The sequence below is a fragment of the Branchiostoma lanceolatum genome, chromosome 9, assembly GCF_035083965.1.
Source record: "Branchiostoma lanceolatum isolate klBraLanc5 chromosome 9, klBraLanc5.hap2, whole genome shotgun sequence".
Classification (NCBI taxonomy): Eukaryota; Metazoa; Chordata; class Leptocardii; order Amphioxiformes; family Branchiostomatidae; genus Branchiostoma; species Branchiostoma lanceolatum.
Genome location: NC_089730.1, coordinates 16,077,549 through 16,102,429, shown reverse-complemented (window position 1 = coordinate 16,102,429; position 24,881 = coordinate 16,077,549). Strand labels below are relative to the sequence as shown.

Sequence of the window (24,881 nt, the reverse complement as noted above, 5' to 3'; positions counted from 1 at the left end):
CATCAAAGGTGACAACATTTTCAAAATACGAATCCAGAATTTATGGTGTCTTTATTCTACCATTGTACATCAACAATTGAGATAAACATTACAGACATGTACAGTTATGTTTGCAATGGTTCTAGCAAACTAATTTACATTTTGAAACACTTATAACTACTTAACAAGGAGGAAACAATAAATGAATATCTAAGTAACTTGAACATCGTATAAAAACGTACAACTGTGCCCCGATTACAAATTCACAAATACAGTATTACAAAGCAAGTAATCCTGAATTCAATCAACAAACAAATCACATATTGATATATATACATTTATACAAATGTACACGGTTTTAGAAGCTATTTGACATATCCAGAGTAAAGTCTTTGTAATTCTCTAGACAGAGTTGGATCTGTCACGGTCATCATTGTCATATTGTAGCAGAATAGAGAAGAGTATTACATTTACCAGTACAGAATAAATATGTTCTATAAACAGTACTAGTCTTATCGTTGACCACATTATAAATCTCCTGTGACAAGTTGTGATTTTGCAGTAATGATACGTTTTGCTTCTTCACAGCAGGCTCATACTTATACACTGAAATCACGGTGGCTTTTTTGTCTTCTGTATCTTACTTGTTCTAACAGCCTTTTCAAAACCAGAGCCTTGGGCCTGGAGCAAAACTTTCCTTACTATATGGGCAACACCAGTAACCTTATCCTCTTCCCACACAAACCGGAAATTTCCCCCTTCTTCAGAAAGAGGTTGTCCAAAGAGCATATTTCTTTGTAGGTTTGACCTCACGTCAGGGCAAATAAGTTTGTTAACATACCAGTACAAACTGTCGATAAAGTAGGTTAAGCATGTCATATTCAATCTGGTATGATTCAGCGAACAGTCCACATATTCTAACATTTCCTGCAGCCGGTTCCAGTGCCACATCATTTGCGGAAAGACACTTTTTCGAGTTAAGAAAGCTCCTATGTGGGGATATTCAGGTGAAAAGCCCATGTCAACAAAGGGATTTCCAGTCCTGCGACGTAAGTATATAGTACTAATGCAATTGAAAAGTTCTGACATAGCGTGGTAATATTTGCTCTTTTGAATCGTCTTTTCATTTTGCAACTTTCTAGCTTTTATAACATACATGTTACCGTCATGCCTTATGAGGTTAAGTCTTTTTATGATTGATTCCAAAAAATGCCTACTTTGATCAAACGGGACATGCAGTCTCTGGAAACGGAATCTAAGATTTTGAGATTTCTCAGCATCACAATCTGTTTCCGTAACTAATATAAGGTGCTGGTCTAGCTGAATTAGAAATCGTTTGAGAGTCTTTTCGATCTGAAAAGCATCGGGGGCATTTGAAGTGTCTTGCCAGCTCAAAAGCTTTCTGCCTTTAGAAATTGTGTTGTCTAAGAGTTTCATTGTTTCCGACGAAGACCTTATCCGGTGGTGGAACCTCATGATCAGGTTTGTAAGCCGAGGTCCATATGAATGATAAAGTCTGTAGCAATCAGCTACTATTTGCTTGATTTCTCCGAAACGCATGTGAAGCCGTTTCCACGTGCTGCCCTTATAGTTATTCAGGTAGTTCTTTTCTGCTAAAAGTATGGCATCCGATAGAGCGACGCATTTTTTTATTAACATGGACGGAGACTGACTATGGTCGGACCTATGAGCTGTGGTCTGGCCAGTAGCTTTCCTAGCAGTGGCTGCTAGATTGTCCCAGCTTATTTCAAAATGTAACCTGAAGTGGTATGCTAAAGGGGGAATAGAACCGTGCGTTGAATGGTGTGTGCTTGTAAGGGACAATACACTTTTCAACACTCCAGGATCTCCTAACAGATCGTTCCAGGTATCGCGCGCAAATTCTAATATGTCAAACTTTTTACTCTCCCTGGGCAGCCCTAACATCACTTCATAGTATCTATTGGTACATGTAGACGTGTCCATGGATCGGTAGTACATGTGCAGTACCTTACCCATAACCTTTACTAATTTCTGTATGAGACTCCTGTAGCTTTGCAAATGTTTCTTTGACACCTCAATCAGGAGGCAACAATCGCATGCTTTTGTATTATAGGTGCACTTGACGTCCTTGCATTGGTAAAGGAACGTCTTTTTGATATAACAACATTGTGATTGCACGTCTTCTTCTGTTTCCTGATTGCATTTCACTTGTTCACACTGCATGTCATGCATTAGGTTCTCTAGGACACAGCATCGACACGAGTCCATGTCTTTTGATTCATAATCACACGTTACTTCATCACACTGTTGTATCTCATGTGGTAGCTTGTTAAAATCCCTGATGGCAAAATAGTCATTGAAGAAATGCTGGTTTTGCGGGTCCAGTAACGACACTACAGCTGAATAGAAAATATTTACCCCACTCCAGTATTGTGCTGGGGGTGTCTTTGGTGCCGGGTTTGGAATAAAAAGACTGTCCAAATTTTCAAGTGACGTTTCACGAATGTAGATAACAAAACTTTCAAAGAAGGAATAAGGAATGTTGGAATAGTCGATGTTCCATTTCCCACCCTGGAGAAGTCGCCAATAAATAGAATGAGTCGTGATTCTCAGTGAAGTCAAAACCTCACACAGAAAATGCGAATCTGCAGCTGTGGCATTGGACGCGGGATGCATTTGTCCCAGCATGCCCGTCAGCTTCCCTGCTTGCGAATTCAGGTTATCAGCTATTTGTGTCAGTAATTCAACAGGTTCATCACCCTTGTACAAACATGACAGCAGAGTGTTGTTAACAAAGTTTACATGGTCACGAAGATGATAGGAAAGGTCATAGATGGAATCATGCCTGGAAAGTAGTAGCATTTGAGCCTGGAGGAAAAAGTAAGCCTCTTCACATGCACCCCATCGACAAAAAAACTCAGCGGACTTATTTAAGAATGAGGATGACCCGACAACTGAGACTTTCATTTGGTACTTGTCGACATTAAGGGCCATGTAATGCACATGGGACATCAAGAACTCTGCCTGGACCCTGGATATGTCATTACTGTGCCTTAGTAACAGTGTGGAATATTTCAATGCGTTTTCCAGATGAGCGAGTCTCGTGGATTCGTTCATCTGTGCCACAACAACCTCCTGTACTATCCTGTTCACACTAAAGGCACAAGGTTGAAAGGTGTGGCAAGGAGAAGCCAGGGAAAATTTCTCCAAGACTGAAACCATTTTTTTCATATCTAATTCGTCTAATTTGCCAGGAGCATTAAATAGTCTTTCAAAGCTTTTTCTATTGGGTTTTGGGCAGGGAATGCAGTTTGGACCCATGATCGATGTCATGTTTAAAAGCTTAGCCGCGTTGCTAGACAGTTGTGACACGTATTGAAAACTAATTCTAAATGTTTCTCGTATCGTTCTGTTTGTGAATTGTTCGGCGTCCGCTTCATCTAGCAAGTCTACCTTCTCCATCGCGTTGCCCTCAGTGTATTTATCATGATATTCTTTAACAGTGCATCTAGTCTCTTCTATGTATGCATACGCGAACTGCAAGGCCAGAGGATGATGGCCCAGGGATCGGCTGAGACGTTTGATCTCCGCCCTGTCATCTTTACTGCTGGGTCTGACGGTTCTATCAAACATTGCCTGAGCCTCAGTTTCATTAAACGGTGGAAGATTGACCACGGAAATGCGCTCGTTATCAAGTCTTTGATATTCGTTAGAAGTCAGCAAAATATGCATGGTTGCCTTTAAGGTGTGAGGCAGAAAAGACTCCAGCTCTTTCATGGTCTCTCTAACTGCCTCATCAACTACCAGAAGCCAATCTTGCGAATTTACCATATAACGTCTAAGGTACATTTTCGTAGCCACACAGCTACGATCATTGTTAAAGTGCCAAGAATCGCTTAAGTAGGAGCTGTACTGACTGATGCTGGCACACAGGTCTCCCTTACTCGCTAACCTGACCCAGAACACCCCACCAGGGTACACCCCGTCACGCGCACGCCTGTGTCCGTACTCGATGGCTACTGATGTCTTCCCGACACCTCCCAGGCCCTTGATGAGGCAGGTCTGGTTTTCTTGAAGACAGGTGTCAATCCTGCTGAAGATGTCTTCTCGTCCCACGAACGTCTTCAGACGGCGGGGAAAGACAGCCAGGAAGTTTGATTCTGTTGTAAAAATATAGCTTTTCTGTTTAGATAAGGATATGGAGCTAGATAGTATCAGTAATTCTGTATTCTGTAAAGCGCTGTATTGTTTAACCGAGGTTAAAACCATCGTAGACTGAAAAGATTATGTGTCTTTATGGTAAAAAAATGAAGAAACGGAAACTCACCATCTATTTTGGAATCGTAATGAGCCGTGTACATCAAGGTACAGATCACGAAACTGGTCATCAGGATGCCAAAAACTAAGGCTCCCGTTCTGTTTGTTGTCCACCTGGTGACCTCTGCAACACACGGTATACAACATGAACAACATCTTAATCCCCTTTGCGTTGACAAGTCGTCTAATCATGTGCAAAAGGAACCAGGTAACGCATTCATTTCTAGCAACCGTTTATACGATATTCCAGTTGGGGTATCCTCAGATAACATCAGTTTAACTCTATGACAGCCAAGGAAAGAATAGGAAGAAAAATAACATCATAACTTGCCCCAATGACATCCGGAACACCAGAATGATTTACACAGTGTTAGCACCCAACGTGCATTGTACACAAGAGGCCATGTTTGTTTACCTTTGACACGGTCATTGAACAAACTGCAATCATGGCGACTATGGCAATGGCAGTCAGTACAACTTCAAGACTGGTACTAAAACAGCATGGGGAAAACGTACAAGTAATGAAATAGAAAGAATTTCTGGAGCCCCAAGTTTAAGATTAATCTGCTGTGGATGAGAAAAATGTGTGCAAAGCAGATTGATAACTCTTGACGGCAAATTAACTGTTAAGTACTTGCAGCGTGCTCGGCAGCGCAAACGTGCAAGATGTTTTAGTTAATTGTTTACACGCATATACCTTGCAGACGCCTTCCAAGATCCTCCATTCTTATTTCCCCCTTCTCCACTGCGGTCTCAAGACGTTTCAGAGTCTCCCGTAGTTTTTTGATCAGGTGATCGTACGGAACTTCCCCCAGGTCTTTGACAAAGTCGTCGAAAGCGTCGTACTCAGGTAAATCTATGTTGAGGCGACAAACGCTTAGTAAGATTAGTATGATACATGATAGCATGTCGCCATGTCTTGATCTTAACTAAACAACTGCCCCATGAGGTAATGCCGCAGTTCTGTACTTTTAGTGGCTTGAGGCTGTTGCTACCCTCAGAACAAAGGACTGCAACCTGTGCAACATCGATCGTGTTAGCAATCTCAGTTTGTCGTTGATCCACTACTTTTGACTAGTGTAGTTGATTCTACATGGATTTGAAAACGACCCTTAAGTTTGTAAACCTACCCATCAGCGTGTCCAGCAGCGCCCTAGCCCCGGAGTGTGGTCCATCCTTCCTCGCCTTGGCCCGGATGATCCCTGGGTCCTCATCCCCCCATCGGACCGTGCTGTACCGCAGGACCAGGCCCGGGTCCATGTCACGGACAATGTAGTCATAGCAGTCTAGCACGGCCTGGCGGTGGAGAGGGTCCATGGCGGAATTACACTGCTGAACGACAAAAACAAGCCGCTACTACACGATCTTCATATGACGTCATGGGGAATCCCCAGACGACGAAAAGTCCCGATAACGTCATTGATCAAAATAGCCACTCATATGTTTGCTGTTATTTGTCGATTTAAGTTATGGTCGCATGAGAGTCGTTCGTCTGCCGAAAAATCCTGTCCCCATCAGATGATCATTATGTTGTAAATCACCTCTCGATATTAGAGAGTACTAGTACTAGTAGACTTATTTTATTCTTGGTGGTAACATACAGCGAGCGCTAGCGTATGATGAACACACACACACACACACACACACACACACACACACACACACACACACACACACACACACACACACACACACACACACACACACACACACACACACACTTTCCCTACTGCAATTTTCCATCTCTATCTCTGTTCATTTGCATTATACTGAGCCTAAATTGTTTGGCGAAGGTATGAGGTCGTGGAAATATAGTTTTCAAGTTGATGCTTTTAAAATAACACTTAATTAACAGTATAATTTAAAAAAATTCTAAAACCTTATTCAAAATTAAATAACATACACAATATGAAATTATACACCACAAATATGTGTCCGTCTCTAAACAATATCATCATTGCCATTGTTGTCATATGATCCAATGCAGTCTAATTCATGCAAGGATAAGTGATCATAAGTCGCCGACGCTACATACGATTGACATACCTCAAGCCAGATCTAGAGCGCTACCATCATCTCAAGAGATGGACGGATGCCCACCTACTTGTACCTGGTCCAGCTAGTTCAAATACAGCTAGCAAAAAAAAAAAAAAGCAATGCAATAAATCTTAGGTTTACAGTTTCCAGTAATGTCTGGTGACGCTAAAATCATTTTCAGAACTTTCTGTTATGATTAGATACGCGGTCAGCAGCTATTTTGTCGACCCATACTGTAATGTTGGTGTACAGAGGGAGTCGAGAGGTCGACTTCACTCGGTAGTCAACATTTCCAGACAATTCAGTCCGTCTTGCAGATACCTCGTTAGCGAATTCTTCAGAAGCAGGTAGTTTGCTTCATTTTTCTCTGCCTGCTCGTGAGGCAAAGATCTATACCTGGCGATGTTCAAATCTTGACGCGAGTAGTCCAATCCTCTCACCTTGAGCCGCAGGAACATGTCGTCATCCTACCCTCCCCAACCGCGGAACAAGTTGGAAAATCTGTTGACGAGTTTGACATGTGAAGTCGAGAAAGCTGTGACCCCGCCACAAAATTTTTTCAACATTAAAAGAATTTTTGTTAACTAACATCCGTCTAGAAGAAATCCGACCTGCACATGTATGATTTAGAGAGTAAAATAGACGGCACTCATATCGGTTGCTTCAACTTTCCCTGTTTAATTTCAAGACTTGGAGATGGAAAATGTTAGATCAAGGGGAATGATTCAGAACCTCTTTTGTTATTCTTCATCTACGCTAAACATAACTGGAACAGATAATATAAAATAAGTGGAACTCTGAATAACAAAATATAACATATTTCAACCGTTTTCTACATGATTTCTTTATGTGTCAAGTTAATGTTATAGCTCCCTTGTATTTTCAGTCTGAGAAAGATATATCTCTTACATACATATGATAACATGTCAACAGAATCTTGATTTCTTTTCACATAAAAGTACAAAGTATCATAAGATAGAACAACAATAAAACTACTCTGAGAAGAATCTTTTCATGATCATTTGGCAAGCTGACTTAACTTTTGGCCTTCTATTCCCTGCAGTTTTCTTGAGCAAATCTGGTCATACAATTCAGACAATCCAAGTATGGACTTATTTCCATAGCAATATAGTTATTTCAATATCAAAACTTAATAGGTTCTGATAATCCCCAGCATCTAGTTGTAATATTTCTAATCAATTAAATCTAATTGTGCCTATGATGTCTATTAATAATCATAATAGTTGGCATTGAAAGTAAGTTGACATATCAGTGTAATTGTTAGTGTTATGGTTAGTTATGTTATCAACATAACAAATACCTCTATGACTTTAACCCTTCTGCAACATACATTTTGTGTCTGTTACTTAGACAACAAGTCTATCATTTAATATCCAGCTATATAAGGCAACTGAAGCCCCTTTAGCTGCAAACACATATGAGAATTTACCACATTTAACAGTTTGTTGTCATCCTGTTTCATCAATTCTTCACTCTTTCCCACTTCCCGAAGACAACATATCCCTTATGGTTCTACGTTTCTTGTACTTCTTCTTTCCAACACCAGGGGGCGTGCTTGCACTGCTTGTGTCTTCCAAGGGCCTCTTGCGTGGAGTCCCCCCCTGTAATGGGCTGCCTAGCTCATCAGACCCTGAGGACTTCTTCCCTGTTTCGTACCTGTCGTATTTCTCGTATGGCGACGCGTCGTTGTCAGACTGGCTCAGGTCGCCATGCCCTGCCTCCTTGAGTCCTTGTACGTTCACAGATCTTAGACCCTTCTCTGGTGAAGACACGAGTAAAGTCTTCAGGGCAAGACTGTCTTTTTGTGGTAAATTTCCACCATTGACAGCAGTCTCCACGTTCTCAGCCTGAGATTCAGCCATGCTGTTGCATGCTGGTCCTTCTGTCTCCATCAACACATTTTCAGCCTGAGATTCAGTCGTGCTGTTGCATGCTGGTATTTCTGTCTCCATCGCAACTGGTATCGAAGCTTCGTTATTGACTTGCTGATCAGAACTTTCTACATTCTCCTCCTCTATCATTCCTGATCCATTTTGCAGTGGTTCCTGGTCTTCATGACCCTCCTCTTCGTTTTCTTCCCCATCTTCACAAGTGGCCTCCATCACTTTCCTCTTGGTGTATTTCCTTTTAAACCGTACGGGAGGTCTGGCCGCCAGCCTTGTGCTTCTCCTCTGTGGAGCCTCGTCACCCTCTCCATGGAGCTCTGTCTTCTGACCCCTCCTCCTCTTCTTGACCTCTGTTGTTCCGCTTGTTGAAGCAGCAGGTTGGGCTGTATTTGTCTTTCCATCCGTCTCAGTCTGAACATTTTTACCGGTCTCCTTTGCTTTCTGCCCCGCTCCTTTCTGTCTCTTCCTTCTGGCAAAATTCTTATTGGCTGGTTTGAATCTTTTCCTCCCTACTGGTAGTTGATTCACATCCACCGTTGCGGTAGAAAGCAGGGCGGGCCAGAGGAACAGGGCTTCAAATCTAAAAAAGAGGAATTTAAACATAATTTCAGTAACCTTTGAGCAAACATTGAATTTCTACATTGTATTGTCGTTTTTAAATCTGTCTTAGCTACAGCTAGTATGTTACTTGTTAAAATCATGGTATACTACTAGACTAAGTATGACATACATGTGTATATGCTTCTGGTATTTCTTCTTTATACTATAGAAGAACCCCAATTGATTTAAAATGCTTCCCTCAGCTAGAAAAAGGCAAAAAGCGATACAGCAAAATGCGAAGAAAACAGTTCCATCCCTGAGGTGCTGCCATAAAAGGGAAGCTGCGATCATAAATTACAAACATTTTACAATGTACACATATATCTAAAACCGTTCTTCCTCAGTTACTCTTTCTAGAATCTGCACACAAGTTGAGATATGAATGCATTGAGCCATTGAGGAAGGGAAAATCTCACAACGAAGAGAACGAATTTGAAGCCAATAATCCCACTAAGAGTAAGACTCACAGTGACCGTCTCACCTATTCTCCACTTAGCAGATCTATCAAAGAAAGATCTAAGGTAAGAAAGTATCAAAAGGGCCAACAGGTATCCAAAGCCACCGTAGGCTCTGGATGCTTGTTGGCCCTTATACTGCTTGGAGATTACATCTCACCTATTTTTCAGCATCTGGTAACAGTAGCTGTCCTTGTGAGGGTTGACAACAGAGCTCGGCAGCCTTATAGGTCGCTCTGACCTGCCTGTATGGGCAATAAACCTGCATGTAATGTCAGCAAAGTTACATAAAGAAGCATGCCTGACTCGACAGACTAATTCGAACCACACAAACTGGTTTTGTCGTAGGGGGGATTTTGCTCACAAAGTGCCTATATGTCATCGCGCATGCCCATAAACAATAGAACGTGTTTGAACAACATTCTTCCGAAACCCAGAGGAAGCAGGTGTTCAATTATAATTTGACTGATTTACGACAGATAAGTATAAACTAAGCCATTTTTTTGTACTCTACGCAAGTGAGGAAAGAGAATAGCCACCGACAGTGTAAAGCGATATCCAGGAGTGTTTGACGGCATGTGTGCGGCGCCGGGCCACCTGGGGGAAGTGAATAACCTTGAGATGCTGTGACACCTGGCTGGGCTCGGGAATGTTCTATTCTTTACGGACGTGTGCAATGACAAAAGACACTTTGTGAGCAAAATCCTCCTGCGTGGTTCAAATCCGTCTATTGAAAATTAACGACAAACAAGACTGGGTTATTCCAGTGGGGGTTGATATTAATGAATGTTTCCTTCTAAGAGTCTTCATCTTCTCCAGTTTATGAGTAAGTAAGAAGTACATGTACCTGGTCTTGAAGATGTTTCACTGCTGGAATCATTAAAGCCAGCGATGCCATCTGATGACCTGGACGGTGTGGCAGGGGCAGCACCTTGGGTCTTGGGTCCAAAAACTAGCCCTGAGTTGGACACATGAGAAAGTTGAGTATCAACCACTGGAAAGATTCAATGTGTGTTTGGCTAAAACTTTTGTTATCGAAGTTGCTTCTAAAGTTTTTTGACAAATCTCCAACTGTTCTATCCCCTTCCGAAATATTGATATAAACAAGAATAACGAAACTCTTTGTATGCAACTGTTTTATTCACACCCACATTTCAGTGACCATCGATCACCTTTCTCCAGGCAAATCTAGATCTGAAGGGGACGGCCATTGAAACGTTGGTGGAATAAATATAAATCACTTGATTGCGTACAAAGAGTTTTGTTATTAAGTGACTTACAAACCTGGTGGAGCTATTCACGGATTGACATATTTGAGAAAATATTAACTGAACAAATTCATAATCAATGTGTTCACCATAAAACATTTCATGTCTGTTTGTATGACGTATCGATGAACACACCTGCAGTTCTTGCCTGTCTGACGGATACCAGCTTCTCAAACTCGGCCACCAGCTTCTTCCGACCCAGCAACAACGACTTGAACCCGTTCAAGGTCGCAGAGTTAGGGGCCAGGAGTTTGACCTTCGTCACCTTCCTGCTGGGTGCCCTCACGACCTTTGCACTGATGGGGTATTGCGGTGGGCGGGCGATCGTTACCGGGACGACCGGTGCAGTGGGCGCGGCTCTGGTAACAATAGGAACTTTCGGTGCGATCTGTTTCGTGGCAGACTTGGCTGGTTGTAATGGTACAACCTTAGGCACAGTCTGTGGTGTCTTTGCAGCAGCAGGAGTAGACTTAGGAGATCTTGACGGAGTTTTAGTTGATGCTGGAGTTTTCCGTTTAGGTGTCTTACGTTTAGGAGTCGAGGGGTTGCTGATTGGAGTTTTGGGAGTTGTTAAGTCTTTTTTTCCGGCTGAGATTTGTTTTGCTTCTTTCTCAGCAGCCACCTTTGCTGCTACCTGTGCCAAGCTAACCAGCCCTTCTGGTCTGTCTTGTAAACTTTGTGTTTCAGAGCTGCTTGCTTTCATCACTCGAGTACCAGTAGTTGGTGTAGTGTTCACTGAGGTATCAGTAGTTGGTGTAGTATTCACAGAGGCACCAGTTTCTTGTGTAGTGTTTGTTGAGGCACCAGTCCCTTGAGAAGTGATTGCTGAAGCACTGGTCTCTTCTGTAGTGTTTGCTGGGGTACCAGTCCCCTGTGAAGTGTTTGCTGGGGTACCAGTCTCTTCCACAGTGTTCGCTGTACTATAGCTAGCAATGGGCAGAGCAGCCCTTATTCCTTGCTGTGCAGCGCCACCTAGCTGTGCTGACTGTAACTGCGCAGCAGGCATCAAGGTAGGGGGTCGGATCATCTTCACCCCTGCAGGCAGCACGATCAGAAACTGACCAACGTTTGGCACATTTTCCCCAGGTTTGTCTGGCTTCCCTGTCACCATCACATTCACAACCTGAAACAGATAGTGGGTAACTCAGTTCAATGGCAAGATCATATATATTCATAGGACATTTATCTCTGTACATGCACATTATTTCTATGTGACCATCAAGTCTGTAATCTGTAGTGGTCAGTGCCTGGAGTGTAGTATGTCTTAATGGTATCTTTGCATTCTTTTTAAAGCCAAGTTTTGTTTAAAAGTGCAAGACTTATATATCTGTTTCCCTACCTGTGGGAGGGCTGCTTGAGGTTTGGCTGTGTTGGAGACAGCACCGTCCTCAGGAACAACACTGGATCCCGCTGTAGGAATAGCACTGACATCTCCTGTAGGGACAGCAGTTGTTGTACTGGGAACAGCAGAGACAATAACACTGGGACCAGCAGTGCTAGTTGCTGTAGCACTTGGGCTAGCAGTGCTAGTTGCTGTAGTACTGGGACTAGCAGTACTAGTAGTAGCAGTATTGGGAACAGCAGAGACAGTAGCACTGGGTCCAGCAGTGGTAGCAGCACTGGGACTGGCTGTAGGAACAGCACTGGGACCAGCTTTGGAGGCTGGAACAGCAGATGGACTAGCTGGTGGAATGATGCTAGAACTTGCTGTTTCGTTGACTTTCTGGACAGCTTGTGCTCCTACTAAAGCTGACGCCTGCTGCTGAACACCTGTCTTTCCCACAGCCGTTAGTTGGGCAACAGTTAGAGGCTTCTGCTGCAGAATCGGTGCTTGGAGGACCTGAATGCCTAGAGCAGCTGGACCTGGTGTTGCTGCTGTCCTGACTTGCTGTGGTGGCAGCAGTGTGGCAGGCCTTGGCACAGCCTGGCCAGGTTGGTTCCCTGCAGCTACAGTAACTGTTGGCACTGCGCAGGAAGAAAGACAGAAAAGTCTATAAGTTATATGCCTGAAGTATGAAGGTAATGCAATCAAGGTCATTCTGTAATCAACACACTACAAATGTATATGAAGAAGAATTGATGACCAATGTGACCGATAAGAAAGACATTTCCAGCTTTGTGCTTTCTAGTCTGTATAACGCAAACTCCAGCTGTCCGGGGGTTGCTCTCCCCTCCCCGCGGAGTTTGTGCGCTGGTTGCTCTAAGCCAGGAGAGCTGTTATCAAAAATGGTAACACCAATCATAGGGCAGGATTTCAGCTAGGCTCCCATTGCCATAGAAACCACCTAGTTAGCATGTCTGTTAGCTGTCACACAGGCAGACGGGGAGAAAGGGATGGGAAATGAGATCCAGATGTTGGGAGGGTGAGAAATGAGATGCATCCATGCCGGTTAAAAGGGATTTTAAACCTACTTAGTTTATCTGTTCCTTTAGAGGCAGACAATGTCAGTTTCTCCCACATCAAAAACCAAGTTTGAAAATCCAACAAGAAAAGACTTGACTGCCGAAAAATGTTTTAAGTACAGAGAAATGGCCTGTGAAACTCTCTTCCTACCACTTGCAGATCAGACATCTGCAGCTGTCAATCACTGGATAGCAACAGCAATAGATCCTTAGCAACTAGAGTCTGGTCTGGGCAGGCAGCTCTGTGGGCTGATGACGGCTGGATAGATTATCCATATTTAGAAAGGAGGATTCCCTTGAGTTACCGGCGCTTCCCACCAAGCTCCGTGGGTGGATAGCCGTTACAGGCGGCGAGCGGACACGGGGCTTGGTTGAAACCAGGCTATGTGCTTTCATGTATAATCTAAAATATTACTAGTAGACTTTTTTTGTGTAAATCCGAATTGACCAGAATAACTTCAAAACTTAATCAGCATGTTGAACCTTCTAAGGATGTAATCCTGTAAAACATTCCATATTTAGTAGGTAATATGTTGACAATCACAACTACATCACACTCAAATTATTGCACATTTCTACAAATATGATTCCAGAGTATTCTCCAAGCAAAGGTTCCGGTCGTTGGTTAGCAGTGGCAGTGACTTCTTTAATGTTGCCATTTAGGTATCTGCAACCAATGTGTACCTCCATAAAAACTTTTTTTCAAATCTACCAGATTTGGTCTTAGCAAGCTCCACTAGTACTGCTACATCTGCTTGGAGATGAGTTCCCGCGTACCTGGGAGGAGTACATGCTGCACGATGGGAATCTTTTTAGGATGTCGTGCCTTCAGCTGGTCTTTGATCTTCTCCTTCCCAGTGAGGGTGGCATGCTGCTTCTGACGCTCCTTGATCATACCCAAGGCACCGGGGATGTCGATGTGTAGAGCCTGGGTAAATAGCGACAATACTATATACCATTAGGCTAGCCCCTGAGATGTCACCAAAAACTTCTTAACTTCTCACTTGAGGCAAATCATGATGCTTTTTCAAGTACAACCGTTAATGTAGCTTGCAGTGTAATGTGGCTTTGCTACAATTACAGTTAAATTGAAGTATAGTCACCATTCAGGGCAGTTGAAGAAAGTGGCCACAATAGACAGGTGGTCACTTTATACTTAATGGCAAAGACTATCCAAGTTTCCAACGAAACGTGGATAGGTGGTCCTTTTGCAGAGGTGGTCACTAGAACATGTTCGACTGTCTTTAATCAAAATTTCATTGGCACAGTACAACAATTCACTTGGGTGTTTATACAATTTCAAAATTGCAATTTTTGGCTGGTCAGAAGTAAAACCTTCTGTTTTGATAAATTCTTATCAAAGCCTATAGCTACATTGATAGCATTGTGGCTAGACTGTGGTCCCAGATGTGATTGAGTTTGTATCCCCCTCTACTGCTGTTTTCCCTAACAGCACAAACCACCACAGTTTGAAGTTCTACTGACCTTCAGTAGATGGGTAAAGATGGGCTTGCTGGGTGGGGCAGATGCAGCCAGCTTTTTCACCAACACATCCCCTGGGAACAGCACGAATTGTATTTTGTTATTCTACATTGAAGGATTAGATGACAAACTTCATTTAACAGACATGTACATGTAAATACATGTACATAGAAAATCTTTTCAAATATATTTGTACATTAAATTTTGTATTATCTTTTCGTGGCCAGATAGAAACACTAAGTCTTAGTCTAGCATTACCAAAACGAACCCGCTCTATCAGAAATCCAGACTTACGGTTGCTCTTGTGTCGACGTGGCCTCCCAGAAGCCAGTTTGACGACTTTTTCGGGAGGCGGTTTCAGGAGTTCCAGGATCGCGGGCTCTATGATGTCCAGACGTGGATCCCGACGCGGCAATCCTCCCTTCCCCTTCTTTGTTGTAGTAAGCTGTAAAATCATAAAGTCTTTTCAAACTTGCTAAAGGAAGTCAACATAGAAGGACAAGAAGATATATGGGCTTAATGTTTCAAAGTTGACTGAAAAAAATGATGGTAAGACATTTGGACAATATTACAGTTTTAATTGCTTAGAAGGTGCAAAACATGCATACATGTACATCATCATTTTACAAAAACATCAAATCTTAATTACAAGTATCAACTATCGGACCAAAAGGTATGTTTTCCTTAGTGGTTAACTCATACTGGTGGCTTCTTCACAATCATACGAATGCTAAACAGAGCTTATAATTAGAACACTGATGATCATCAATGTCACATTACTTATAATTAAGCCAGGCCAAAAGCTGAAAATAAAATTTCATTTACCACAACTCTCATGTAATTCTTTCAATGTTGCATTTATTTTAGTCTTTTGATAGACGAGCATAAGGCTTTACATAATCATATAACGGCTAAACAGAGCTACATGATGTCACAACCCAAGCCAGGCAGAAACTAAAACTCCTTTTCCATAAATTTGATGACATTCTTGTAATAATCTTGTGTAAGTCTTTCAACAGACGAGAAGGAGACTTACAAGGAGATGAATCTTCTGGGTTTTCCGATCAGGTTTCTGCTCGGGTTCAGGGGCCTCCAGCTCATCTTTCTTCTTCTGCTTGTACAGCTCGATCAGGCGCTGTAGCTTCTCTCTGTTTGGCTTCTTGTCTTCCTGTTGCTGTGCACAGGGATGGGCAGGAAGTGGGGAACAGACAGGTTAATAACAAAATAAGTTTGCTGAGTCATGGTATAATATACCATGATAATAAAATAAGAGCTATCTTCCACTCAAAATCATGGCCAAACTGAGCATGTCTAGAACACGAGATATCAAAACCAGACGCTCTGCTGCAGTACCATAACAAGCCATCAAGGCCTACCCACATACCAAATATCAAGACAATCCACCCAGGTATTCTAGAGTTATCATGTTGAGAAACGTTTGTGAAGGTTAGACATCCAGGTAAACAATATATAAGGAGAAATTCAAACTCTACAACTGGATAAAAATTTGGAGATTTATTTCCGACGTTTCGAGTGACATCCATCACTCTTCTTCAGCGTCACTAAAGTGAACTACCAGAACTAACCAGTACTTATTTACAATAACTAGAAAAAACGGTTTTTACATGGCAAATCACACAGTCATGATGTTGTCTTACAATGTTGTCTTACCATAGGAATCTTCCTAACTTATTTTACATTACAATGTCGCTTATGCATGACTGTGTGATTTGCCATGTAAAAACCGTTTTTTCTAGTTATTGTATATAAGTACTGGTTCGTTCTGCTAGTTCACTTTAGTGACGCTGAAGAAGAGTGATGGATGTCACTCGAAACGTCCGGAAATAAATCTCCGAATTTTTATCCAGTTGTAGAGTTTGAATTTCTCCTTATACATGTTGAGAAACACACCAAAAAACAACCTTCCAGGCAAAGGTTATCATAAAAAATAACATTAGAGCCTTAGAGGTATGTTGTTTACCTTTTTAGACATCTGCTCCTTGTCCTGTGCCTCCTCCATAGCCAGCCTTTTCTCTCGTCTCTTCAGTAGTTCTGGCATGGACATGCCGAGGTACTTGGCCATGGTCCTATCAGAGTGGCGCTCCACAGGGGCATTGGGCTTACGTACCAGGGGGAGGTATGTCTGAGGAAGGAAGGGCCAGATTAGCTTTAGCTATGGACAAAAAATACAGGTATGGTGTTGTGCTGCAAGAGTCAAAGTTGTAGGTGGGCCGAAGACAGAACGGCCATTTTTGCCAAAGCTTGAAGTTGGAGATGAAGAGGTCACCAAGAAAACTGCACACATCAAATGATCTTCGGAAGCAAAGAAACAGCCATCATAAGGGCATGCAAAGCTTGCATATTATTTAGAAGTTCAGGATTATTTTCTAGTAAATCTGTTAATGTTTTGCTCACCATATTTCTCTGCTTCAGCAGTAGCTCGAACCTTCTCAGGACCATACAGTCTGTCCGCCCGGGGATCTCATTAGCAATGGTGGACCAGGCTGGAGGGGGAGGGGGGCACGGTGAGGTGGGAGGGGGAATAATCCATGGGTGAATCAATAGAATTCTGTATAATAGGTGTGGATAGTTGTTGTGAAGCTCAGAAGTGCTCAGCAAGTTTCCTGTCAGCAAGTTTCCTTGCTGTTTCTGTAGCAGGGTGTATTCTTACAGGGAGGGGTTGCTAGCCCTTCCCCATTAATGTGCTCATGGCACCTCCTTGAACACGGGACCCAACTTTACGTCCCTTCCAAAAAACAGGTGCATCTCCACCAGGGATGCCCTTCCCAGGATTTGGACCGGGGTCTCCCAGTTAGCAACCAATTGGAATCAGTGTGAGGCTGCTACCAGTAGAGGTATAGGGATATCCCAGGTGTGGATAGTACTAGCATTAAATTCAAACACTCAAATTCTAAGTTGCAAATCATGTGTGTTGCACTATTGTTAAAAAGGTAACAGTCTAAGAAATGGTGAACAAACAGTTCAGAGGTGTTTTGACAATGCTAGAACAATGACATTGAAAACAAGTCTACAACGGTCATGGCTTAACTGTATACATACCTGGTCCATACTTCTCATAGAGCGCCAAGACTTGTTTGTCCTCGTAATACGTAAAGGGGCCTCTTTTGATCTCAGGGTCTAGCACATTCACATACCTGTGGGGTCAAGTACAGATGAGTACAAATGAAATAAGACAGTCATTGATTCTAGCAGACCCCTCCTTCTAAGGGGCCAGATGAGGTTGGTCTGGCAGCTTTTGAATAACTACACAAAATGTATAAGCACAATAAACATGCTAATTCATACAGATTTAACCGAAAATTCAAAGCTACTGCAAACCTTTTACAACGACACAACTCAAATGAATTTCCAGTACAGTAAAGTGGCTAAACCTTAACCTTACCTCTCTCTGACTTGTGCATCTGTTCTGCCGGAAACAAGTCGGGAAATCTTCCACCAGTCCTTGGCACCAAACTTGGCTACGGCTGTCAGGAGGGCCTAGAGGGAAACAATGCAGGATAATGTTTTCGAAAACTGGACTGCATGTTTTCTAAAATGTCATCATCACAAGCATTAGGGTTTTCCACCTATAGTAGCAAAGCGCTTGTTCTAATTGGCATTTCAATGTCTTTTTAAACTCATAACTTGTTCAGCTGTGTATACATGTAGCTATAAGTTAGAAAAATGTAATACAAACATACACATGTACATATACAGATATCCAGTGAGTGAGTGAGTGAGATGACAATGCCATGATACAAGTTGAGAGAGCTACATAAAATAACATCTTTTAAAGCTATGATAGGGTTGTAAAGCTATGATATTTGAAGCTGTTGAAAGCGAGCAGGACTTACAATGTCCTCATCGACGCTCCATTTCCCCTTGACCACGTTGGGGTCGAGAGTCTTGGCCCAGCGGTGACAACACTGGGTGATGGTCCTCCCCTCCATAAAGTAAGCAACTACATGGGAGCAGGAGAAGTAGAGTGAGGTGTGATCATGGATCCAGCTGAATTAAGAGCAGTCATCTGGGCTCTGTAGATGTGGTAAAGGTACATGTAGTCTCATAGTCTTTTTGAAGCCATTTGGGCAGTGGGTTGTTATCCACTGTGTCTAGGGCACGTTATTGGAAGGAGGAGCCCATCCCTCTCCTTCCACTGCCTTTACCTCCCCAACCAAAGTCAGGCACCCATTTTCATATCTGGGTGGAGTGAGGAAAGTCGTGTTAAGTGCCTTTCCCAAAGGCTCAACATCGATGGCATGTCGGGGGATTCGAACCCAGGACCTTTGGATTCTGGGACAAACACCCTGCTGCTGAGGATGTGGGCTGTTCATTTCAAGGTATTTCCATCTACTCATACTCATATATGAGTCATAGATAAAAAGCAAACACAGTTATTGGTTATCAAAAGATAGAAAACTGTGACAAGGTTTCTTAAACTGTACTAAGTTAACTTTATGCGCCAGGTGAACTGAGCTACATACTTTGTTGATATGGAATGTAGTCTCCCAGTCTGAGTTTCTCCACCAGTTCTGTCAACAATTGATCTTCCTCAGGACTCCATTTCCTACAGAAACAAGAAGAAAGGAACACTTAAATACATGATGTTTTATTTCAATACGAGTTATACATTGTTTGCTGAAGTAAAACCAATTTAGAAAGTCTTCAAGAACACATGATTTCCCAATGAATGTACATGTACATTAAGATGTTCTATACCCATTGCTATAAAGTGGAATTTTACAAAATGCTACGGTCAGCAAAATGTAAAATTTTCCCTTTAACTAGACATGACATGCATATATATCCAATGACATCAAAGCTTAGTAATACTAACCTCTTCCTCAGTTCACTATTAATATCTGTCTGGTATTTCCGCAGGCACTGGATAGCAGTTCGACCCGTCTGTGGTGGGAAAAGAATACGCCACACATCTCAAACACAGTGACTAACACTTTTTTTCATGCTAAATTTCCAGAGATTGAGCTCTGCCAAAGCAAGTTATAATGACTACTGTAATTCTTGATTTGTTAAGGGTAACTTAATTTTAGCTACTTATCGATCACTAGTCAACCGCTACAATTTCATCATCGCAAATATTCAATCACTAACATTTGTGATGTTTGTTCCCACTGTTAAAATCATATGCCGTGAACTACTCCCTTCCCCCCAACCAATAAAATTACTGACTGCAATATTAAACACATTACAGTATGTCAGTGCTGTGCAAATTAACCATTCATCTGTCCTTCCTTCCCTCGGCCATCCCTCCCCCCCTCCTCCATTTTCCCCTGCTTCAGAAGAGATTACAGACTGAACTCACCCCCAGCTCCTGAGCTATCGTTACCCAGTCCTCAGCCCCGTGTTTGGCAGCTATGGCCTCCAGACGACTCGTTTCCTGCTCGGTCCAGTTCTTCTGGTTTATCGAGGGATGAGCTACGCTCTGCCAATGTAGCTGACAGGCACTCGGGGTATACGCACCATCAAACTGGACATGGAATACAAAAAATGTAGATTTAGCAAGGACAATGAATCAACAGAAATAATTTCCAACAAGTGAATATCAGAGGATAGATAAACAACTTCAATTTTTAAGTTCTCTTCCTATTATACACTCAGAGACTTGATTAGTGTAGTTTATCTGAGCAAGACAGTATACGTATAAATTTATTCTTTCGTACTGCTATAAGGGAGCTCTTCATTCCCCGGCTTTAAATAGAGATACTATTACTTCCGAAATTAGATAAACTATTAGCAGTGAAATCAAGGCCCCTGGACTGTAAAAAGATGTATACTGTAATATGCTGTGACATCTAGTGGCAATAAAAGCTAGATTTTGAAAAAAGACACTTTTCCAGTTGGCTGAAGTTTCTGACTTACGTCCACGTTAGCAATCTTGTCCCAGTCGTGTGGATCCAGTCTGTCTCCCAACAGCTCTGTATCAGCCTCTTCCCTGCAATGAAACACATTCAGAGTTTAGTATCACTTCTTTCATTCAAAATTTCAAGATGAACTTGCTCTGGACACAGCACAATCTTCACTTAAGAAGAAGGAACACATGAAACTGGTGCAATGAAAAGACAACAATTAATACAGTTTTTTCAGATGTCTCATAATCTGTCTTACTGCCAGTTTGTTTCAAAGTCAAATCATAGTATTCCTTTAACACCTTTCAAAACCCTTTAACACTTTAAGTTGAAGTTGACAGTGAATTATTAAGGCACAAATTTAGTGCACAAAAGATAAGTACAGATCCAATCACATCTTCCATGGTCTGGAGGATGACTCACGTGATCTTGTTAATCTCCTCACGGATGTCCTGGACCTTCTTCTGTAGTTCCTTCCTGTCCGCACCCTCAGCACCTTGCCTCAGTTTTGTGGTATAAATCTCAAGTCTGTGGGGAAGAAAGTCAACACTTTTAAAAGGTTTCAAAACAAGCTTTCTCGAGGCCAGTTTTGCAAACATGGTGCCATTTCTGAACTTCTTGAAATAAAGAACTCAAAGCCATTTGCAGAAGTTAGTTTGACGATGTGAATACTTGAAGCAACAATACAGTCCTGTAGGAACATCTTCACTGAATAGCTTTAAAGAACGGTAGCAGTCATGATCAGATGTGCATAAGTTAGGTGTGACAAGCCGTACAGTGTGATAAAACCAGCTGCTGCCGTGTGCCTGCGCAGCTGGTGTGTTACGCCGAAGGGCAGTTATACCGGCTGTACAGGTACAGAATACATTTTTATGTACAGTCCCACATCTGCAAGCAGCGACACCCATAGCTGCAGTGCAAAGACACCAGTCAGAATTGCCCTGAAGAAGGTGACAGACTGTCACCGAAACGTCCGTAGAATAAAACATTTGGCTGTGACAAAGAGTTTTTTTTAATATTCTTCAAGCAAGAACTTCTTACTTGTTCATGAGTGACCGTGTTTTCTTCTGCATTCCGTCACTTCTGACTGCTGCGTAGAGAATCTTGTTGTCTTTTGCTGCCCCTATAAACAAGGTCACATGTACAGTATTGGCTTATGGGCAATTCCATGGACACACTCTTGGACAAACATTTTACTACTGAGTTATTCTGATACACAATGTACTGATAAGAGCACTTTGTTGCTCTGAATTTGTCTATTGGGTATTGCCTCTGTGGCGTTGCCAAGATATGACAGAAATGAACAAGAAAGATTTTTAAAAACTTTTGACAATCTGGAATGTAAAGACATTTCTTACATTTTTTGGCAAGTGACACAAACGGGTTGACGCTCTTTTCATCTCTCTTGTGGCGGGAGTCCTCATTGGGAGGAGGGCCCTGTGTGGAAAAAAAGGTCAAGGTAGTTCCATAGCATTTTTGAGGCCGTAGTGGAAGTGGGTAGTTATCCACTGTGCGCCAAAAATAGTTACTCAAGCAACTGGATAAAATTTGAAACAGTCAGACGTTTCAGACAGCATCCGTTATCTTTCGTCAGTGTTATCCACTGTGTCTATAGGGCAAGATATTGAAAGAGTTAAAGTTACTAAAACTGAATACACACAAATTCAGATGATTTTCAAAAGATAGAATAACCCATTTACAACTTTCTTAAATTTCTTTCACTGAGAACGGGAAAAGTGGACTCACGTTTCCATAGCTGTCTTTGAAGTAAGGTTTGTAGAAGCTCCACAGCCCGTACGACCTCCGGCCTTTGCCATCTGACCCCGGGTCACTCACGGTCAGCTCGGACTTCAGGGCAGCCTGTTACAGTCAAGCCATTGAAAAGTTAGTGACATAAAAGACGTATTGATCAGACAACTAACGGCATCCCTGGACTACAGAATGTAACACTCAAATCATAAGCCTTTTTTTACACAGTTGAAGGTTACTGTATTAACCTTACAAAACATGATTGTACTAGTACCTGTCTCTCCCTGTTCTGAGCCAGCATGAGCTGTACCCTGTTCAGCATGTCGTGGATGTAGTCCTGGTAGTTCTGGTTCAGCTCCAAAACCTCCTCGGGCTCCAGGTCCTGGATCAGCTGCAATGGGAGGAACAGCAAATAAAAAAGGTCACAGACTTGTAATGTCGTAAATGTGAATATTCAAACAAAGCAAAATCATGAATCTGGGTCATGGCTAGCATTTTCAACCAAGCATAGTGACTAGCTATAGGCCAAGCCTGGCATCCAAACCTATTATACTATAATCTCCCGAATCTCTTTGTCCTCTTACACAGATATTTGCGAAAGAGGACGAAGAGACTCAGCAGCTATAATAAGTTTGGATACCAGGCTGCACTAGGTCACCCCTACTCTTCTTCATAAAGTGTGTTGACTGTTAGGTTCTTTTACATTCAGAGGTTTGATGCATAAATCTCCCCCACACACAGGACTGTCAGCTCTCATTTGATTGAAAGGATGAACGTCACTGATAGGCCCTTACCCCTTGCACTTCCTCCTCAGTCTGGTCCTCTTCTTCCTGCTGGTACCCAACATCTGGTGCTGATGATGGCCCTGCGATGACCAGGCCTGACGACGGTCTGCTGTGTACACCCTCCACTGTGTGGGGGGTGAGGATGAGAGTGTCTCTGGACACCTGCAGAGGTCAGAAGAGTATACCTGGTAAACTACCTCATGGCGTAACACACTAGGTTTGTACAAGATGTATATCCGGACAGATCTATTTGATCCACTCAAACCAGGAAGGATCCACACTCTTTTCGATAAGTGTGGGGGGTTCTTTTATGTGCTCAAGGTGCGGCTCTACTCAAAGATGGGACCTCCATTTAGCGTCATATCCAAGGGACTGACGTGACTTTCCCAATTGCAAGCCTTGGGGCACAACATTGCGGCATGTCAAGGGATTCAAACCCAGGACTTCTGGGTTCTGGGCCAAACACCCTGCCATTGTGCCACCACACGGAATAATCACTACCTGAACTGTATTAGAAGTTGAACACAGAAAGGCTCACAGAATGTTTGCTACATTTCCAACACAGATCTGTGACATTTCACGCAAAGCAGTTTTCACAAAGAAGGGCGATGCTATTCTCTTTCATTAGTCCACACACGGCATTTGGACATTGAATCATAAGGCATAATTTCACCAGAATGTGATATATATATATTCCCTGAAACAAGAACTGTACATGCAATACAAATATGAATCAGTAGGAGGCACTGCTGACTGGTCCCTACCTGCGAAGATGGTCTTGACGCTGCATTGCTGATCCTTGGGGACACTGATGACCTGAAGGGCTCTACTGGAGAGGCTATAGCTGTTGAAAAACAGCAGAATAGCATTATTTGCACATCTCTGTTATCCTCCAATCAGAGGTTTCGGTCGAGTGGGGTATTAGTGTCCGGGGTTTTTTACGTTCCTCTTCCTACGTAAAAAATCCCCGACACTCCTACCCCACTCGACCGAAACCTCTGCTTAGAAAATACATCTCAGTCAGTTCTTGGCAAAATGTTTGCAGCTTTATGCAACTTTTACCCCAACCAAGGGGTGTTGTTCAGTATACCAAACAAGAACAAGAACTGCAGACAGTATTGTATTGTTTCGCACTAAAGGATGCAACTCGCATTGATTTGCTATGCAAACATATCGTAATCTTTCTCAAAATCTTATAATATGGCCTAACAATCTGATAAGTTTTTCTTTTCTCCAGAACACCATTATCCATTTGATTCAATCAAGGACCTCCTTGATTCAACCAAGGAGGTTGATTCAACCAAGGAGGTTTGAAATAATTCTAAACATCACATGTGCTAAAATAAAATCTTTCCAATGGTGATCCTGGGTCTGATCTCAGTTACAGATCAGAATGAATACATCACAAATGTTGCATGCAAAAGAGGTTCAAACTGAGTTGAGACTTTGAATGCTAAATTGTCACTACCAAGTTAGTTGTGCCATGACAAGGACAAACAACATGTTCAAACTTGTGAAGTTTTACGCAGGGACGCTGGTTCCATAGTTTACACTACAAGTACAACTAGTAGTAGTAGTACTAGTTTTTGCAAAATGTCAGGTGACGTATATGGCTAATTCACTCACTAAGTCATAAATTTACACTTTTGTGTAGTTTAGCATTAACAGCATTATTGGCAATGATAGTTGCTACTTTATCAACATCCAACATGGCCTTGTGTAACAACGTCTGTACTACGTCTTATTTATACCCAGGGGTTCCCGCCTAACACCTACTCAGCTTTTCCTCGTGGTCCGACTCTTCCTCCGAACTGTACTCTCCCTCCGAGCTGTCAATCACCAGTCTGCCGCTCAGGACCTGTTTAATCTGTTCAGTCTCCCTTTCTATCTTTTCCCGCTCCAGATCGATGCTCTGCTCGGCCATTTTGGGTCGGAAAACGACAGATCGTCCGAAATTGGTGAAAAATTGGACCGCTTCTGATATCCAAGATGGCTGAACTCTGGCCAATAATACTTTCTGATTGGCCTATGCTTATATCAATCCGCGCGG

General features: G+C 42.4%; 1 protein-coding gene and 1 long non-coding RNA gene across 2 annotated transcripts; both read right to left on the bottom strand.

Moving 5' to 3' along the window:
* Positions 1–34: 34 nt before the first annotated feature.
* LOC136442498 (uncharacterized) lies at positions 35–5,713 on the bottom strand. Its single transcript, XR_010757015.1, has 4 exons — positions 5,409–5,713; positions 4,976–5,134; positions 4,289–4,402; positions 35–4,121 (listed from the first exon to the last, which is right to left on the bottom strand). It is a non-coding gene; the product is annotated as an uncharacterized lncRNA (long non-coding RNA).
* A 1,256-nt stretch (positions 5,714–6,969) lies between these two features.
* Positions 6,970–24,869, bottom strand: LOC136441736 (snRNA-activating protein complex subunit 4-like). Its single transcript, XM_066438184.1, has 26 exons — positions 24,608–24,869; positions 23,596–23,675; positions 22,841–22,993; positions 22,321–22,437; positions 22,044–22,157; positions 21,656–21,734; positions 21,339–21,420; positions 20,721–20,825; positions 20,311–20,383; positions 19,754–19,918; positions 19,268–19,335; positions 18,915–18,997; positions 18,285–18,391; positions 17,834–17,928; positions 17,491–17,585; positions 16,846–16,934; positions 16,412–16,573; positions 15,467–15,604; positions 14,725–14,875; positions 14,434–14,504; positions 13,726–13,876; positions 11,885–12,510; positions 10,681–11,668; positions 10,125–10,235; positions 9,438–9,522; positions 6,970–8,802 (listed from the first exon to the last, which is right to left on the bottom strand). Exons 1-26 carry the CDS (start codon positions 24,753–24,755, stop codon positions 7,806–7,808), a joined length of 5,133 nt encoding a protein of 1,710 aa, XP_066294281.1. The 5' UTR covers positions 24,756–24,869; the 3' UTR covers positions 6,970–7,805.
* Between the last annotated feature and the right edge of the window lie 12 nt (positions 24,870–24,881).

Excerpts from the sequence above, each read along its gene's own strand:
- LOC136441736 (XM_066438184.1), bottom strand. The coding sequence starts at position 24,755 with ATGGCCGAGCAGAGCATCGATCTGGAGCGGGAAAAGATAGAAAGGGAG. Across the intron at positions 17,586-17,833 it reads GATGCACAAGTCAGAGAGAG|GTATGTGAATGTGCTAGACC; the intron begins GTAAGGTTAAGG and ends TTGACCCCACAG. Across the intron at positions 10,236-10,680 it reads CAGACAGGCAAGAACTGCAG|GGCTAGTTTTTGGACCCAAG; the intron begins GTGTGTTCATCG and ends TGTCCAACTCAG.